The 19,697-nt window shown below is 47.5% G+C and overlaps 1 protein-coding gene across 1 annotated transcript in view; it reads right to left on the bottom strand.

Annotated features, from left to right (window-relative positions):
* Positions 1-19,697, bottom strand: part of LOC143956943 (NACHT domain- and WD repeat-containing protein 1-like) — a gene marked incomplete in the record, with an annotated part of 331,576 nt that overhangs the window by 286,553 nt on the left and 25,326 nt on the right. Inside the window, 3 exon segments of the mRNA XM_077467116.1 lie at positions 1,066-1,152; positions 9,945-10,028; positions 14,208-14,326. Of these exon segments, the coding sequence (XP_077323242.1) occupies positions 1,066-1,152; positions 9,945-10,028; positions 14,208-14,326 (290 nt within the window).

Consider the following 19,697-nt stretch of genomic DNA (forward strand, 5'->3'; position numbering starts at 1 on the left):
CTAGATACACCACGTCTACGGACCTTCCTTTATCTAGATACACCACATCTACTGGCCTTCCTTTATCTAGATACACCACGTCTACTGGCCTTCCTTTATCTAGATACACCACGTCTACGGGCCTTCCTTTATCTAGATACACCACGTCTACGGACCTTCCTTTATCTAGATACACCACATCTACGGGCCTTCCTTTATCTAGATACACCACATCTACTGGCCTTCCTTTATCTAGATACACCACGTCTACGGGCCTTCCTTTATCTAGATACACCACGTCTACGGGCCTTCCTTTATCTAGATACACCACGTCTACGGACCTTCCTTTATCTAGATACACCACATCTACGGGCCTTCCTTTATCTAGATACACCACGTCTACGGGCCTTCCTTTATCTAGATACACCACGTCTACGGGCCTTCCTTTATCTAGATACACCACGTCTACGGGCCTTCCTTTATCTAGATATACCACGTCTACGGGCCTTCCTTTATCCAGATACACCACGTCTACGGGCCTTCCTTTATCTAGATACACCACGTCTACGGGCCTTCCTTTATCTAGATACACCACGTCTACGGGCCTTCCTTTATCTAGATACACCACGTCTACGGGCCTTCCTTTATCTAGATACACCACGTCTACGGGCCTTCCTTTATCTAGATACACCACGTCTACGGGCCTTCCTTTATCTAGATACACCACGTCTACGGGCCTTCCTTTATCTAGATGGCAACTCACCTTCTCATAGAAGGTTAGTAGATTGGTTTGGCAAGAACGATTCTTCATGAATCCATGCTGATTACTGCTAATGATACCGTTCTCATTACTAAAATCTTGTATATATTCCCTTATCATCCCCTCCAAGAGTTGACATACTATTGATGTTGGGCTGACTGGTCTGTAATCCCCAGGGATGTATTTTGGGCCCTTTTTAAATATTGGTGCTACATTGGCTTTTCTCCAATCCGCTGGTACCATTCCAGTCAGTAGACTGTCAGTAAAACTTTATTCATAAAAATATTAATGTACATCATTTTGGAATGGGATGTAGAGAGACTCACCCGATCCAGATATGATCAGTTTAGTGTCCGGGATTGGAGTCAGGGCTGACACTGCTGAGAAAGTGTATATGCTGAGCAGAGGCTGACCTGGAGGGATTCAAATAGAGGAAAAATACATCACGTCTGAATGAAACAAAAAGAAAAGATAAAATGTAAATGTGCAAAGAGCAGAAGGTGTCTCACAAATCTCCAACACAATATAAGACACTGAGATCCGCCATGCATTACAATGAACTGACACCGTCTTTGTCTAGCTAAACATTTTTAAGTCTAATCCTGTGCAGCTTTAAAAATCCCGGCCAAATATGAATACTACGAGTTCATTTTCCACACTCTTGTAACATTTAGATTAACTCAATTTTTTTGTTTTAAAATGTTAATTAAAAAAAAAAAAAAAAAGCAGGTGTTGCTGCAATACTCACCATCAATCCTAAGTCACTCCCCATGGTAATGTCTTTTCGCCACTAGATGCTGCTAGTCTTCTATGTTAAATGACAGCCAGCATCATTCAACCTACTTCCTCTGAGCCCAGGCTATTATGGGCTGACCCCCCCCTGGGGCATTATCATCCAGCAGCCCCTGGGCTCCAGAGGAGGACGGGCCTTTGCCATCCAGCCAGAAGATATATATTAGAGCTGCACAATTAATCACTCCATTCTACCCACCTGACATCTCTATTGCAGAGTTTGCTGATTCTTTCATATAACAAGTGAAGAGACTTATCTGCTCACTCAGCTGTCAAAAGAAAACATCTGGGCAGTCTGCCAAGTTTTAAAAAAAAATGAAACATTGTAACTAACTCTTCCTTTTTAGATCAAAGGGAAACTTCTGTGTTTAAAGAAAACAATCTGGCAGTCTGCCAAGTTTTTAAACAACAAATGCAGGAAGTTTAACCACTTAAATCTAAATCTTTTTTCTGACATTTGTTTCTTAACCACTTGCCGCCCGCCCTATAACAAATAGACGGCGGCAAAGTGGTTGCATAATCCTGACCGGACGTCATATGACGTGATCAGGATTATGAGCCGCTGTGCGCCCCCGGGGGGCGCGCATCGCGGCGATCGTTGTTGTGTCAGTCTGACACCCGGCAACTACGATCTCGGTAAAGAGTCTCCGACGGAGACTCTTTACCACGTGATCAGCCGTGTCCAATCACGGCTGATCACAGTGTAAATAGGAATAGCCGGTGATCGGCTTTTCCTCACTCGCGTCTGTCAGACATGAGTAGAGGAGAGCCGATCGGCTGCTCCTCTGACAGGGGGGGGGGGTCTGTGCTGATCGATTATCAGCGCAGCCCCCCCGAGGATGCCCACACTGGACCACCAGGGACACCACCAGACCACCAGGGATGCCCAGGACAAGGTATGCCACCCTAGACCACCAGGGATTCCAGTCAGTGCCACAATGGATGCCAATCAGTGCCCATAATGGATGCCAATCAGTGCCCACAATGGGCATCACTGATTGGCATGCATTATTGTTTGGCACTGATTGGCATCCATTAGTACAATACATTATAATACAATGCCGGCTATCAGTTCCCATGTGTGCCGCCTATCAGTGCCCATCCATGCCACCTATCAGTGCCCATCCATGCCCACCTGTGCCGCCTACCCATGCCCACCTGTGCCGCCTACCCATGCCCACCTGTGCCACCTATGCATGCCCATCCATGCCAATCCGTGCCAGCTATCAGTGCCAATTTGTGCCACCTATCAGTGCCCATCCGTGTCGCCCATCAGTGCTGCCCATCAGTGCCACATATCGGTGTCCATCAATGCCACCTCATCAGTGCCACTTCATTGGTGCCACCTCATCGGTGCCCATCAGTGCCGCCTTATCATTGCCCATCAGTGTAACCCCATCAGTGCCCATCAGTGAAGGAGAAAACTTACTTATTTGCAAAGTTTTGAAACTGAAACAAAAAAAAACATATTTTTTTTCAAAGTTTTCGGTATTTTTTTATTTGTTTAGCAAAAAAAAAAAAACGCAGAGGTGATCAAATACCACCAAAAGAAAGCTCTATTTGTGGGAAAAAAATGATAAAAATTTCATTTGGGTACAGTGTTGTATGACCGCGCAATTGTCATTCAAAGTGCGACAGCGCTGAAAGCTCAAAATTGGTCTGGGCAGGAAGGTGTTTAAGTGCCCCCTGGTATTGAAGTGGTTAAGGTAAAAATCTGTATTTTTTCCTAGAAAATTACTTGGAACCCCAAAACATTATATATATTTTAGCAGAGACCCTGGGGAATAAAATGGCAATTGCTGCAATATTTTATGTTACACTGTATTTGCCCAGCGGTGTCTCAAACGCAATTTTTTGGGAAAAAATTCACTTCAATAAAAAAAAAAAAAAAAAAAAAGAAACAGTAAAGTTAATTTTTTTTTTTTTTTGTTTTAATGTGAAAGATGATGATACGCCGCGAGAATCGTGATCTATCTTCTAAGCAAAAAAAGTTGTGATTCACATTTCAGCCAGAATTGTGCAGCTCTAGTATATATGTATTTTTTAAATTTTTTTTTTTTAAGTGTCATAAACCAAACTTGCCTCCCGGGGGGGGGGGGGCACTTTCACCAACTTCATGCCCAGACCAATTTTCAGCTTTCAGCGCTGTGACACTTTGAATGACAATTACGCGGTCGTGTAACATTGTACACATATGATATTTTTATCTTTTTCTTCACAGAAATAGAGCTTTCTTTTGGTGACATTTAATCACCTCTGATGGTTTTATTTTTTGCTAAACAAATTTAACCACTTCCCACCCGGCCAATGCATATATACGGCCGGGTGGGAGCCGTCTACTCCTGATAGGATGTTCAGGAACGTCCTTCAGGAGTAGCGGGATCGCTCGCGCAGCGGCGCGATCCCGATGTGCTCATGTCACCCGGACACGGCACATCTCAGATCGGCAGGAGGGCTCTGTGATTGGCCCTCCTGATCACATGACGGCCGTGTCCAATCACGGCCGTCATGTGATGTAAACAAACAGCCGGTTGCTAGGCAATCGGCTCTCCTCTCCTCATACGGAAGTCACCGCTGAGGAGAGGAGAGCAGAACGCTGCAGCCGGCTGATGATCAGTGAGTATGGGCTGCTTTTTACAGCTTTTTACTCACTGATCTTCAGTGTAGTGTCACCACACAACACACCACACAGTACAAACACAGTCCCCACATATGTCCCCAAAACACACATGTCCCCAAATAATAAAAACACATGTCCCTAATAATAAAAACATGTCCCCCACATATGTCCCACTAAAATCACATGTCCCAATGATTATCTGCACACATATGTACGTGATCACCTGCACACATATGTACGTGATCACCTGCACACATATGTACGTGATCACCTGCACACATATGTACATGATCATTTGCGTACATATGTCCGTGATCACACAAACCAATTATTATACACTTAACGGAATTTTTTTTACCAAAAACATGTAGCAGAATACATTTTGGCTTAAATTTATGACAAAATTTGATTTTATTGGATTTCTTTTCAAATAGAAAAAAGAAAATATTGTTTTTTTTCCAAATTTCCGCTATTTTTGCGCTTATATCGCAAAAAAAAAAAAAAACGGAGTCGTGAATAAATAACACCAAAATAAAGCTCTATTTGTGCGAACAAAATGATAAAAATTTCATTTGGGTACAGCGTAGCACGACCGCGCAATTGTCACTGAAAGCGCGAGAGCGATGAAAGCTGAAAATTGGGCTGGGAAGGAAGGGGGCGAAAGTGCCCGGTATTGTAGTGGTTAAAAAGACGGAAAAAAATAAAAAAATAAAACGTTTTCTTAGTTTCTTTTCAAAAATGTTGCAAATAAGTAATTTTTCTTCTTTAGTGATGGACTGATGAGACTGGCACTGATAATCACAGGATAGCCCGTTATCGGCTTTCTTTTCCTCACACAGTGACAGCGCTGAGGAAAGGAAATGCTGATAACTGGCATTCTCTTTTACATGTGATGAGCTGCGATTGGACACAGCTGATCACATGGTAAAAGGGCTGCTGTGATTGGCCCTTTAACTTGATCTGTGATAGCTGTGTCTGACAGACACAGCCATCACAGAGGCTCCAACAATGCACACCTCAAGGGCATGCGGGGGGGGGGGGGGGGGGGGGGTCCAGGGTTCTGGGAAGATGTCAATAATGCCCCTTCCAGAACTGGACATCTGTGCTGTAGCCGTCTTTTGTCTACAGTGCTGTCAGCAAGTAGTTAAAAGCTGTCAATAAATGGCGTATTCCATGCTGTTCATACTCACTCAGTCACTATGAGATTCCACTTCTGTATTCTGCATAAAACCTGGTTGATCATGCTGCTCTCTATCTCCCCCTTCTGTCCATGTCCCCACTGCAGTTGGGGATTTTGTAGAGCAGTGGTGGCAGCTCTGCACATGCTCAGTTTTCAGTGAGTTTCAATGCTGAGCATTTCCTCCCTATCACATCTGAGCAGCCCATGTAGAGTCACACATGTGGGCGTATAAACAATTACAGGCCACTCCTTTTCTCCTCCTCCTCCTCCTCCTCCACGCCCACTAACCAGCTAAACACAATGGAGGATGGGATATTACATGTAGATTCCTGGAGGCTTCACCTTCCTGCTGTTCTAAGACACAGGCTGGAGAGGGCGCGACACAGCGTGTGACTGGTAGAAATCCGTCCACGCCGTGTTATTTACACAAAATAATAAGGATTTGATTGCAAATATATATTTGTATGACAATTTAAGTATTTATTTCTCCTCTGTATTCAAAATGCTGTTGTTTTTTTTTTTTTTTTTCTTTGTTTTTTTTTTAATCATGTGACCAGCAGCAGAGGACTAGATGTTCCTCCTGCTTAGGTTTCCCTGCAGACAGGCTGGGAGAGAGCTGGGTCATGTGACAGCTGGATAGCCAATAGGAAAAAGGGACCTAGATGTTTGTTTTATTAAAATAATTACAGAGCCGCCTCCCCCATACAGAAATAGAAGGTAGGATGTACATTATACGGTGTGTGTATCACTTTAAGGTAAAAAAAAAAAAAAAAAAAGTTGACCTTTACAACCACTTTAAGGGATAATATATATATTGCACAGATGTACATTGAGGGAAAAAAAGTATTTGATCGGCTGCTGATTTTGTACGCTTCCCACTGACCAAGAAACGATCGGCCTATAATGTTATTGGTCAGTTTATTATGATAACAATGAGAGGATAACAACAAAAATATCAAGAAAAACGCATTTCAAAAACGTTATAAATTGATTCGCATTTTAATGAGTGAAATAAGTATTTGATCCCCGATCAATCAGCAAGAGTTCTGGCTCCCGGGTGTCTTCTATACAGGGAACAAGCTGAGATTAGGAGAACTCTCTTAAAAGGAGTTCTCCTAATCTCAGCTTGTTACCTGTATAGAAGACACCTGTCCACAGAAGCAACCAATCAGATTCCAATCTCTCCACCATGGAGGCCAAAGATCTGTCCGAGGACATCGGGGAGAAGATTGTAGAGCTACACAAGGCTGGAATGGGCTACAAGACCATCGCCAAGCAGCTTGGTGAGAGGTGACAACAGATGGTGGGATTATTATTCACAAAATAACGATGGATCTCCTCGGTCTGGGGCTCCATGGAAGATCTCACCTCGTGGAGGATCAATGATCAGGAGAACGGTGAGGAATCCGCCCAGAACTACACGGGAGAATCTTCTCCATGATCTCAGCTGGGACCATAGTCACCAAGAGAACAATCGGTAACACACTACACCGCGAGGGACTGAAATCCTGCAGCCCCCGCAAGATCCCCCCGCTCAGGAAATCACATGTACAGGTCCCCCCGCTCAGGAAATCACATGTACAGGTCCCCCCCGCTCAGGAAATCACATGTACAGGTCCCCCGCTCAGGAAATCACATGTACAGGTCCCCCCGCTCAGGAAATCACATGTACAGGTCCCCCCGCTCAGGAAATCACATGTACAGGTCCCCCCCCGCTCAGGAAATCACATGTACAGGTCCCCCCGCTCAGGAAATCACATGTACAGGTCCCCCGCTCAGGAAATCACATGTACAGGTCCCCCCGCTCAGGAAATCACATGTACAGGTCCATCTGAAGATCACTAATGAACATAGAATGATTCAAAGGAGAACCGGGGGGAAAGTGTTTGGAGGAGGAGGAGGAATGCTGCCTATGACCCCAAGAACACCATCCCCCACCGTCATACATGGAGGTCCTATGACCCCAAGAACACCATCCCCCACCGTCCTACATGGAGGACCTATGACCCCAAGAACACCATCCCCCACCGTCATACATGGAGGTCCTATGACCCCAAGAACACCATCCCCCACCGTCCTACATGGAGGACCTATGACCCCAAGAACACCATCCCCCACCGTCATACATGGAGGACCTATGACCCCAAGAACACCATCCCCCACCGTCATACATGAAGGACCTATGACCCCAAGAACACCATCCCCCACCGTCATACATGGAGGTCCTATGACCCCAAGAACACCATCCCCCACCGTCATACATGGAGGACCTATGACCCCAAGAACACCATCCCCCACCGTCATACATGGAGGACCTATGACCCCAAGAACACCATCCCCCACCATCATACATGGAGGACCTATGACCCCAAGAACACCATCCCCCACCGTCATACATGGAGGACCTATGACCCCAAGAACACCATCCCCCACCGTCATACACGGAGGACCCATGACCCCAAGAACACCATCCCCCACCGTCATACATGGAAGTCCTATGACCCCAAGAACACCATCCCCCACCGTCATACATGGAGGTCCTATGACCCCAAGAACACCATCCCCCACCGTCATACATGGAGGACCTATGACCCCAAGAACACCATCCCCCACCGTCATACATGGAAGTCCTATGACCCCAAGAACACCATCCCCCACCATCATACATGGAGGACCTATGACCCCAAGAACACCATCCCCCACCGTCATACATGGAAGTCCTATGACCCCAAGAACACCATCCCCCACCATCATACATGGAGGACCTATGACCCCAAGAACTCCATCCCCCACCGTCATACATGAAGAACACCATCCCCCACCGTCATACATGGAGGTCCTATGACCCCAAGAACACCATCCCCCACCGTCATACATGGAGGACCTATGACCCCAAGAACACCATCCCCCACCGTCATACATGGAGGACCTATGACCCCAAGAACACCATCCCCCACCGTCATACATGGAGGACCTATGACCCCAAGAACACCATCCCCCACCGTCATACATGGAAGTCCTATGACCCCAAGAACACCATCTCCCACCGTCATACATGGAGGTCCTATGACCCCAAGAACACTATCCCCCACCGTCATACATGGAAGTCCTATGACCCCAAGAACTCCATCCCCCACCGTCATACATGGAGGACCTATGACCCCAAGAACTCCATCCCCCACCGTCATACATGAAGAACACCATCCCCCACCGTCATACATGGAGGACCTATGACCCCAAGAACACCATCCCCCACCGTCATACATGGAGGACCTATGACCCCAAGAACTCCATCCCCCACTGTCATACATGGAGGACCTATGACCCCAAGAACACCATCCCCCACCGTCATACATGGAGGACCTATGACCCCAAGAACTCCATCCCCACCGTCATACATGGAGGACCTATGACCCCAAGAAGTCCCCCACCATCATACATGAAGAACACCACCCCCCACCGTCATACATGGAGGACCTATGACCCCAAGAACACCATCCCCCACCGTCATACATGGAGGACCTATGACCCCAAGAACACCATCCCCCACCGTCATACATGGAGGTCCTATGACCCCAAGAACACCATCCCCCACCATCATACATGGAGGTCCTATGACCCCAAGAACACCATCCCCCACCGTCATACATGGAGGACCTATGACCCCAAGAACACCATCCCCACCGTCATACATGAAGAACACTATCCCCCACCGTCATACATGGAGGACCTATGACCCCAAGAACACCATCCCCCACCATCATACATGGAGGACCTATGACCCCAAGAACACCATCCCCCACCGTCATACATGAAGGAACTATGACCCCAAGAACACCATCCCCCACCGTCATACATGGAGGACCTATGAGCCCAAGAACTCCATCCCCCACCGTCATACATGGAGGACCTATGACCCCAAGAACACCATCCCCCACCGTCCTACATGGAGGTCCTATGACCCCAAGAACACCATCCCCCACCGTCATACATGGAGGTCCTATGACCCCAAGAACACCACCCCCCACCGTCATACATGGAGGACCTATGACCCCAAGAACACCATCCCCACCGTCATACATGAAGAACACCACCCCCCACCGTCATACATGGAGGACCTATGACCCCAAGAACACCATCCCCCACCGTCATACATGGAGGACCTGTGACCTCAAGAACACCATCCCCCACCGTCATACATGGAGGTGGAGACATTATGCTTTGGGGGTGTTTTTCTAAGGGGACAGGACAACTTCACCACATCAAAGGGATGATGGACGGGGCCCATGTACCATCAAATCTTGGGTGAGAACCTGCTTCCCTCACCCAGGACATTGAAAATGGGTCATGGATGGCAATTCCAGCATGACAAGGACCCAAAACACACAGCCAAGGCAACAAAGGAGCAGCTCAGGAAGAAGCACATTAAGGTCCTGGAGTGGCTTAGCCAGTCTCCAGACCTTAATCCCATAGAAAATATGTGGAGGGAGCTGAAGGTTCGAGTTGCCAAACGTCAGCCTGGAAAAAATGCCCTCCCTGTAGTAAATATGCCTTTGTGTATAATCTGCCGGACATACAGAACACACTGATAGACTTTCTACATGTCGTCTTACCTGAGATCAGACTCCAGACTTTGATGCTGCAGTCCGCGGATCCGCTGCACACAAAGTCTTCATGTGGAGGGAGGAGACTGGAGTCTGAAAGACAGAAATATGACAAAAAAAACTTTTATATGGAATCAAGACAAAGATATGGGGGGAGAGATATGGGGAAAAATGTGGTGCAGCTCTGCATGGGAGCCAATCAGCTTCTAACGTCAGCTTGTCCAATTAAAGAGTAACTCCGCTTTTGTTGAGAAGAGAACATTCCCCTCCTCGGGGGGATCTTATGTACATTGCAACGATTATAACAAACTTTGTTGCAGATTCCGACCTTTTGTTACTCTGAAGAAATCCCTGTGTGTGTGTCTGTGCCCGTGTGAAAGTTAGTCTAATGGGAGTGGTTTCTTAGTTATCAGCTGCTGCACCTGCAGGACTCTAATGAGGAAAGCGACATGATCTGCATCCCTTCAGGCGCAATTTCCCTTTGAGAGAATCTCACCAAGAAAAAAACGATGAGCCAATCACACAAGCAGGAAATGACATTTCGGGGGGGGGGGGGGGGGGGACATTCTGTATACCATCTGTGTACACAGCGCCTCCAGGTGGCCAAATTGCATTTTACAGAAAATTACAGAGCTGCAGATTGAAAAGGAAAGGGAACTTTTATTAAGACGGAGTTCCCCTCAAAAATGGAACTTCCGCTGATCCGGTTCCTCCCCCCCCCCCTCTGGTGCCACATTTGGCACCTTTCAGGGGGGAAGGAGGGAGCAGATACCTGTCTAATCCGGGTATTTGCTCCCACTTCTAGTGAAAGAGTCGCAGTATCCGGGGCGATCTACGCCATGTCCGACCGCTCCTCAAATCTCCCCACTGTCTTCCGGGAGACACACAGGTCCCAGAAGACAGCAGGGACCAGTCAGAACGTGCAGCACGACTTGCGCATGCGCAGTAATGAAACAAGCTGTGAAGCCGCAAGGCTTTACTTCCTGACTCCCTTACTGAAGATGGCGGCACCTCCACCCAAGAGCCGCGGGACGGGTGGGCTGAAGGTGCCGACATGGCGGGCTCCCTGGACAGTATTTGTAGCTGCTGACTTTACATTTTTTATTTTTTTTTGCAGGCGGAATTCCGCTTTAACATTGAAATACAATATGACTTGTGTCCCAATCGTACACGCTAAATTATTTTATTTGATATTTTTTTCCTTTCATGAAAGTAGAGTTACCCTTTAAACTTTTACAATAAAACCAGGAAACTGATTGGCTACAATGCACAGCTGCACTGGATTTTGCACGCTACAGTTTTAGTAAAGCCCCTATAGAAATTAATTAATTAATATATATATATATATATATATATATATATATATATACACACATACATACACACATATACAGTGGGGGAAATTACTGATTGTCTCCCCTGCAGATTGTGGAAGTTTTGCCCACTTACATAGAAATGAAGGTCTATAATTGTTATCAGAGGTGTATTTTATATGATGGAGACAGAAGATCAACCAAAAATCCAGAGAAATCACACAATACAAATGTTATAAATGGAGTAAAATAAGTATTTGATCCCCCACCAACCAACAATAACCCTCCCCCCACAGACTGGCTCCACTAGGTGCTCATGTGGTGCACAGATCAGTCCTGACAAATGTAAGAAGGTTCTCCTAACGACAACTCGTTATGTGTATAGAAGACTCCTGTCCACAGAATCCCTTCCCTCCAATCCTCACCATCATGGGGAAGAGCAAAGATCTGTCAGAGGAGGTCGGGGAGAAGATTGGAGACCTGCACAAGGCTGGAATGGGCTACAAGACCATCAGCAAGAAGCTCGGTGAGAGGAGACGAGTGCCGGAGAGATTATTCACAAATGGAAGAAATACAAAATAATCATCAATTGTCCTCAGTCTGGAGCTCCATGGAAGATTTCTCCTCATGGGGTGAGGATGGTCATGAGAAAAGTGAGGGATCCGCCCAGAACTACATGGGAGGAGCTTGTGAAGGATCTCAAGGCAGTTGGCAGTTGGCAGCACAGTGGTGTAGTGGTTAGCACTCTCACCTAGCAGTAAGAAGGGTCGCTGGTTCAAAATCCCAACCATGACACTACCTGCCTGGAGTTTGCATGTTCTCCCTGTGCCTGCGTGGGTTTCCTCCGGGTACTCTGGTTTCCTCCCACAATCCAAAGACATGCAGGAAGGTTAATTGGCTTCTGTCTAAAATTGGCCCTAGTATATGAATGGGGACCTTGGATTGTGGGCTCCTTGAGGGTGTAGGGACCAATGTGAGTGTGCAATGTACAGGGATAGGGACAATTGTAGACACTCACTCAGGTTGAACTGGATGGACTGGTGTCTTTATTCAACCTAACTAACTATAAAACTATAAAGTTGGGACCACAGTCACCAAACAAACCATTGGTGACACAATACACCGCCATGGACTGAAATCCTGCAGCCCCCGCAAGGTCCCCCTCCTCAGGAAGACACATGTACAGGTCCCCCTCCTCAGGAAGACACATGGACAGGTCCCCCTCCTCAGGAAGACACGTGTACAGGTCCCCCTCCTCAGGAAGACACATGTACAGGTCCCCCTCCTCAGGAAGACACATGTACAGGTCCCCCTCCTCAGGAAGACACATGTACAGGTCCTCCTCCTCAGGAAGACACATGTACATGTCCTCCTCCTCAGGAAGACACATGTACAGGTCCCCCTCCTCAGGAAGACACATGTACAGGTCCTCCTCCTCAGGAAGACACATGGACAGGTCCCCCTCCTCAGGAAGACACATGTACAGGTCCCCCTCCTCAGGAACACACATGTACAGGTCCCCCTCCTCAGGAAGACACATGGACAGGTCCTCCTCCTCAGGAAGACACATGTACAGGTCCCCCTCCTCAGGAAGACACATGTACAGGTCCCCCTCCTCAGGAAGACACATGGACAGGTCCCCCTCCTCAGGAAGACACGTGTACAGGTCCCCCTCCTCAGGAAGACACATGTACAGGTCCCCCTCCTCAGGAAGACACATGTACAGGTCCCCCTCCTCAGGAACACACATGTACAGGTCCCCCTCCTCAGGAAGACACATGGACAGGTCCTCCTCCTCAGGAAGACACATGTACAGGTCCCCCTCCTCAGGAAGACACATGTACAGGTCCCCCTCCTCAGGAAGACACATGTACAGGTCCCCCTCCTCAGGCAGACACATGTACAGGTCCTCCTCCTCAGGAAGACACATGTACAGGTCCCCCTCCTCAGGAAGACACATGTACAGGTCCCCCTCCTCAGGAACACACATGTACAGGTCCCCCTCCTCAGGAAGACACATGGACAGGTCCTCCTCCTCAGGAAGACACATGTACAGGTCCTCCTCCTCAGGAAGACACATGTACAGGTCCTCCTCCTCAGGAAGACACATGTACAGGTCCCCCTCCTCAGGAAGACACATGTACAGGTCCTCCTCCTCAGGAAGACACATGTACAGGTCCCCCTCCTCAGGAAGACACATGTACAGGTCCCCCTCCTCAGGAAGACACATGTACAGGTCCCCCTCCTCAGGAAGACACATGTACAGGTCCCCCTCCTCAGGAAGACACATGTACAGGTCCATCTGAAGTTTGGATCTCCCTTCAAGCGCTGTGGTGCGCCAGGAGGAAGTGGGAGCTGGAACCCTCTAAAAACAGGTTATCCGCTTCCCCCCCAAAAAAATATGACATGCCAAATGTGGCATGTCAGGGGGGTCACCTTCACTTAAAGAGGAAGTTCCATTTTTGGGTGAAACTCCACTTTAATTCTATAGAAAATGTATGGAGGAGTTGAAACTTTGAGTTTCCAAGCGACAGCCAAGAGACCTTCAAGATTTAGAGAAGATCTGTAGAGATGAGAGGAGAAAATCCCTCCTGAGATGTGGAAACCTCATCACCACCTACAAGAAATGTCTGACCTCTGTGATCACCAACAAGGGTTTCCTCACCAACTACTGAGCCATGTTTTGTGAAGGGGATCAAATACTTATTTAACTTACTGAACTGTAACTCCATTTATAACATTTGTATTGTGTGATTTTTCTGGATTTTTGGTTGATCTTCTGTCTCCATCATATAAAATACACCTCTGATAACAATTATAGACCCTTCATTTCTATGTAAGTGGGCAAAACTTACACCATCTGCAGGGGAGACAATCAGTATTTTCCCCGTTGTAACAGTTCTATCACAGGGATGACACCAGACAAGACAACTTCTTTTTGAAGACGACTTTCACTTACTTAGCTGTACTTCCCCCGGTGAGACCAAAGCCAGGCATGTGACCGCTCCTGTGTGACCGCATAGCGTCTTCACCTCCGAGGCGGAGAAGATGTCCCATACACGTACCGATGTATCCCAGCTGGGAATAGGCAAAAGGGAGGGATGTAAAGGAAAGGACAGGAGGAGATGAGGGACATGGTGAGCATGGAGTGGAATATACCATCATGGAGTCATGGAGTGGACTATACCGTCATGGAGTGGACTATACCGTCACGGAGTGGACTATACCGTCACGGAGTGGACTATACCGTCATGGAGTGGAATATACCGTCATGGAGTGGACTATACCGTCATGGAGTGGAATATACCATCATGGAGTGGACTATACCATCATGGAGTGGAATATACCGTCACGGAGTGGAATATACCGTCACGGAGTGGACTATACCGTCACGGAGTGGACTATACCGTCATGGAGTGGACTATACCGTCATGGAGTGGACTATACCGTCATGGAGTGGACTATACCGTCATGGAGTGGACTATACCGTCACGGAGTGGACTATACCGTCACGGAGTGGAATATACCGTCATGGAGTGGACTATACCGTCATGGAGTGGAATATACCGTCATGGAGTGGACTATACCGTCACGGAGTGGACTATACCGTCACGGAGTGGACTATACCGTCAAGGAGTGGAATATACCGTCAAGGAGTGGAATATACCGTCATGGAGTGGACTATACCGTCATGGAGTGGAATATACCATCATGGAGTCATGGAGTGGACTATACCGTCACGGAGTGGACTATACCGTCACGGAGTGGACTATACCGTCACGGAGTGGACTATACCGTCATGGAGTGGAATATACCGTCATGGAGTGGACTATACCATCATGGAGTGGACTATACCGTCATGGAGTGGAATATACCGTCACGGAGTGGAATATACCGTCACGGAGTGGAATATACCGTCATGGAGTGGACTATACCGTCATGGAGTGGACTATACCGTCATGGAGTGGAATATACCGTCACGGAGTGGAATATACCGTCATGGAGTGGACTATACCGTCATGGAGTGGAATATACCGTCATGGAGTGGAATATACCGTCACGGAGTGGACTATACCGTCACGGAGTGGACTATACCGTCACGGAGTGGACTATACCGTCAAGGAGTGGAATATACCGTCAAGGAGTGGAATATACCATCATGGAGTGGACTATACCGTCATGGAGTGGAATATACCATCATGGAGTCATGGAGTGGACTATACCGTCACGGAGTGGACTATACCGTCACAGAGTGGACTATACCGTCACGGAGTGGACTATACCGTCATGGAGTGGAATATACCGTCATGGAGTGGACTATACCATCATGGAGTGGACTATACCGTCATGGAGTGGAATATACCGTCACGGAGTGGAATATACCGTCATGGAGTGGACTATACCGTCATGGAGTGGAATATACCGTCATGGAGTGGACTATACCGTCACGGAGTGGAATATACCGTCATGGAGTGGACTATACCGTCACGGAGTGGACTATACCGTCATGGAGTGGACTATACCGTCACGGAGTGGACTATACCGTCACGGAGTGGACTATACCGTCACGGAGTGGACTATACCGTCAAGGAGTGGAATATACCGTCAAGGAGTGGAATATACCGTCATGGAGTGGAATATACCGTCATGGAGTGGACTATACTGTCACGGAGTGGAATATACCGTCACGGAGTGGAATATACCGTCACGGAGTGGACTATACCATCACGGTGTGGACTATACCATCACGGTGTGGACTATACCGTCACGGAGTGGACTATACCGTCACGGAGTGGACTATACCGTCACGGAGTGGACTATACCGTCAAGGAGTGGAATATACCGTCATGGAGTGGAATATACCGTCATGGAGTGGACTATACCATCATGGAGTGGACTATACCATCATGCAGTGGACTATACCGTCACGGAGTGGACTATACCGTCACGGAGTGGACTATACCGTCACGGAGTGGAATATACCGTCATGGAGTGGAATATACCGTCATGGAGTGGACTATACCGTCATGGAGTGGACTATACCGTCATGGAGTGGACTATACCGTCATGGAGTGGAATATACCGTCATGGAGTGGACTATACCATTATGGAGTGGACTATACCATTATGGAGTGGACTATACAGTCACGGAGTGGAATATACCGTCATGGAGTGGAATATACCGTCATGGAGTGGACTATACCATCATGGAGTGGAATATACCGTCATGGAGTGGAATATACCGTCATGGAGTGGACTATACCATCATGGAGTGGACTATACCATCATGCAGTGGACTATACCGTCACGGAGTGGACTATACCGTCACGGAGTGGACTATACCGTCACGGAGTGGAATATACCGTCATGGAGTGGAATATACCGTCATGGAGTGGACTATACCGTCATGGAGTGGACTATACCGTCATGGAGTGGACTATACCGTCATGGAGTGGAATATACCGTCATGGAGTGGACTATACCATTATGGAGTGGACTATACCATTATGGAGTGGACTATACAGTCACGGAGTGGAATATACCGTCATGGAGTGGAATATACCGTCATGGAGTGGACTATACCATTATGGAGTGGACTATACCGTCATGGAGTGGACTATACCATTATGGAGTGGAATATACCGTCATGGAGTGGACTATACCATTATGGAGTGGACTATACCATTATGGAGTGGACTATACAGTCACGGAGTGGAATATACAGTCACGGAGTGGAATATACCGTCATGGAGTGGAATATACCGTCATGGAGTGGACTATACCATCATGGAGTGGAATATACCGTCATGGAGTGGACTATACCATTATGGAGTGGACTATACCATTATGGAGTGGACTATACAGTCACGGAGTGGAATATACAGTCACGGAGTGGAATATACCGTCATGGAGTGGACTATACCGTCATGGAGTGGACTATACCGTCATGGAGTGGAATATACCGTCACGGAGTGGAATATACCGTCATGGAGTGGACTATACCGTCATGGAGTGGAATATACCGTCATGGAGTGGAATATACCGTCATGGAGTGGACTATACCGTCACGGAGTGGACTATACCGTCACGGAGTGGACTATACCGTCAAGGAGTGGAATATACCGTCAAGGAGTGGAATATACCATCATGGAGTGGACTATACCGTCATGGAGTGGAATATACCATCATGGAGTCATGGAGTGGACTATACCGTCACGGAGTGGACTATACCGTCACGGAGTGGAATATACCGTCAAGGAGTGGAATATACCATCATGGAGTGGACTATACCGTCATGGAGTGGAATATACCATCATGGAGTCATGGAGTGGACTATACCGTCACGGAGTGGACTATACCGTCACGGAGTGGACTATACCGTCACGGAGTGGACTATACCGTCATGGAGTGGAATATACCGTCATGGAGTGGACTATACCATCATGGAGTGGACTATACCATCATGGAGTGGACTATACCGTCATGGAGTGGAATATACCGTCACGGAGTGGAATATACCGTCATGGAGTGGAATATACCGTCATGGAGTGGACTATACCGTCATGGAGTGGACTATACCGTCATGGAGTGGAATATACCGTCACGGAGTGGAATATACCGTCATGGAGTGGACTATACCGTCATGGAGTGGAATATACCGTCATGGAGTGGACTATACCGTCACGGAGTGGAATATACCGTCATGGAGTGGACTATACCGTCACGGAGTGGACTATACCGTCATGGAGTGGACTATACCGTCACGGAGTGGACTATACCGTCACGGAGTGGACTATACCGTCATGGAGTGGACTATACCGTCAAGGAGTGGAATATACCGTCAAGGAGTGGAATATACCGTCATGGAGTGGAATATACCGTCATGGAGTGGACTATACTGTCACGGAGTGGAATATACCGTCACGGAGTGGAATATACCGTCACGGAGTGGACTATACCATCACGGTGTGGACTATACCATCACGGTGTGGACTATACCGTCACGGAGTGGACTATACCGTCACGGAGTGGACTATACCGTCACGGAGTGGACTATACCGTCAAGGAGTGGAATATACCATCATGGAGTGGAATATACCGTCATGGAGTGGAATATACCGTCATGGAGTGGACTATACCATCATGGAGTGGAATATACCGTCATGGAGTGGAATATACCGTCATGGAGTGGACTATACCATCATGGAGTGGACTATACCATCATGCAGTGGACTATACCGTCACGGAGTGGACTATACCGTCACGGAGTGGACTATACCGTCACGGAGTGGAATATACCGTCATGGAGTGGAATATACCGTCATGGAGTGGACTATACCGTCATGGAGTGGACTATACCGTCATGGAGTGGACTATACCGTCATGGAGTGGAATATACCGTCATGGAGTGGACTATACCATTATGGAGTGGACTATACCATTATGGAGTGGACTATACAGTCACGGAGTGGAATATACCGTCATGGAGTGGAATATACCGTCATGGAGTGGACTATACCATCATGGAGTGGAATATACCGTCATGGAGTGGAATATACCGTCATGGAGTGGACTATACCATCATGGAGTGGACTATACCGTCATGGAGTGGACTATACCATCATGCAGTGGACTATACCGTCACGGAGTGGACTATACCGTCACGGAGTGGACTATACCGTCACGGAGTGGAATATACCGTCATGGAGTGGAATATACCGTCATGGAGTGGACTATACCGTCATGGAGTGGACTATACCGTCATGGAGTGGAATATACCGTCATGGAGTGGACTATACCATTATGGAGTGGACTATACCATTATGGAGTGGACTATACAGTCACGGAGTGGAATATACCGTCATGGAGTGGAATATACCGTCATGGAGTGGACTATACCATTATGGAGTGGACTATACCGTCATGGAGTGGACTATACCATTATGGAGTGGAATATACCGTCATGGAGTGGACTATACCATTATGGAGTGGACTATACCATTATGGAGTGGACTATACAGTCACGGAGTGGAATATACAGTCACGGAGTGGAATATACCGTCATGGAGTGGAATATACCGTCATGGAGTGGACTATACCATCATGGAGTGGAATATACCGTCATGGAGTGGACTATACCATTATGGAGTGGACTATACCATTATGGAGTGGACTATACAGTCACGGAGTGGAATATACAGTCACGGAGTGGAATATACCGTCATGGAGTGGACTATACCGTCATGGAGTGGACTATACCGTCATGGAGTGGAATATACCGTCATGGAGTGGAATATACCGTCATGGAGTGGACTATACCATTATGGAGTGGAATATACCGTCATGGAGTGGACTATACCATTATGGAGTGGACTATACCATTATGGAGTGGACTATACAGTCACGGAGTGGAATATACCGTCATGGAGTGGAATATACCGTCATGGAG

The sequence above is a fragment of the Lithobates pipiens genome, unplaced genomic scaffold (genome assembly GCF_037356315.1).
Source record: "Lithobates pipiens isolate NorthernLeopardFrog02 unplaced genomic scaffold, aLitPip1_a1.2 Scaffold_47, whole genome shotgun sequence".
Lineage (NCBI taxonomy): Eukaryota > Metazoa > Chordata > Amphibia > Anura > Ranidae > Lithobates > Lithobates pipiens.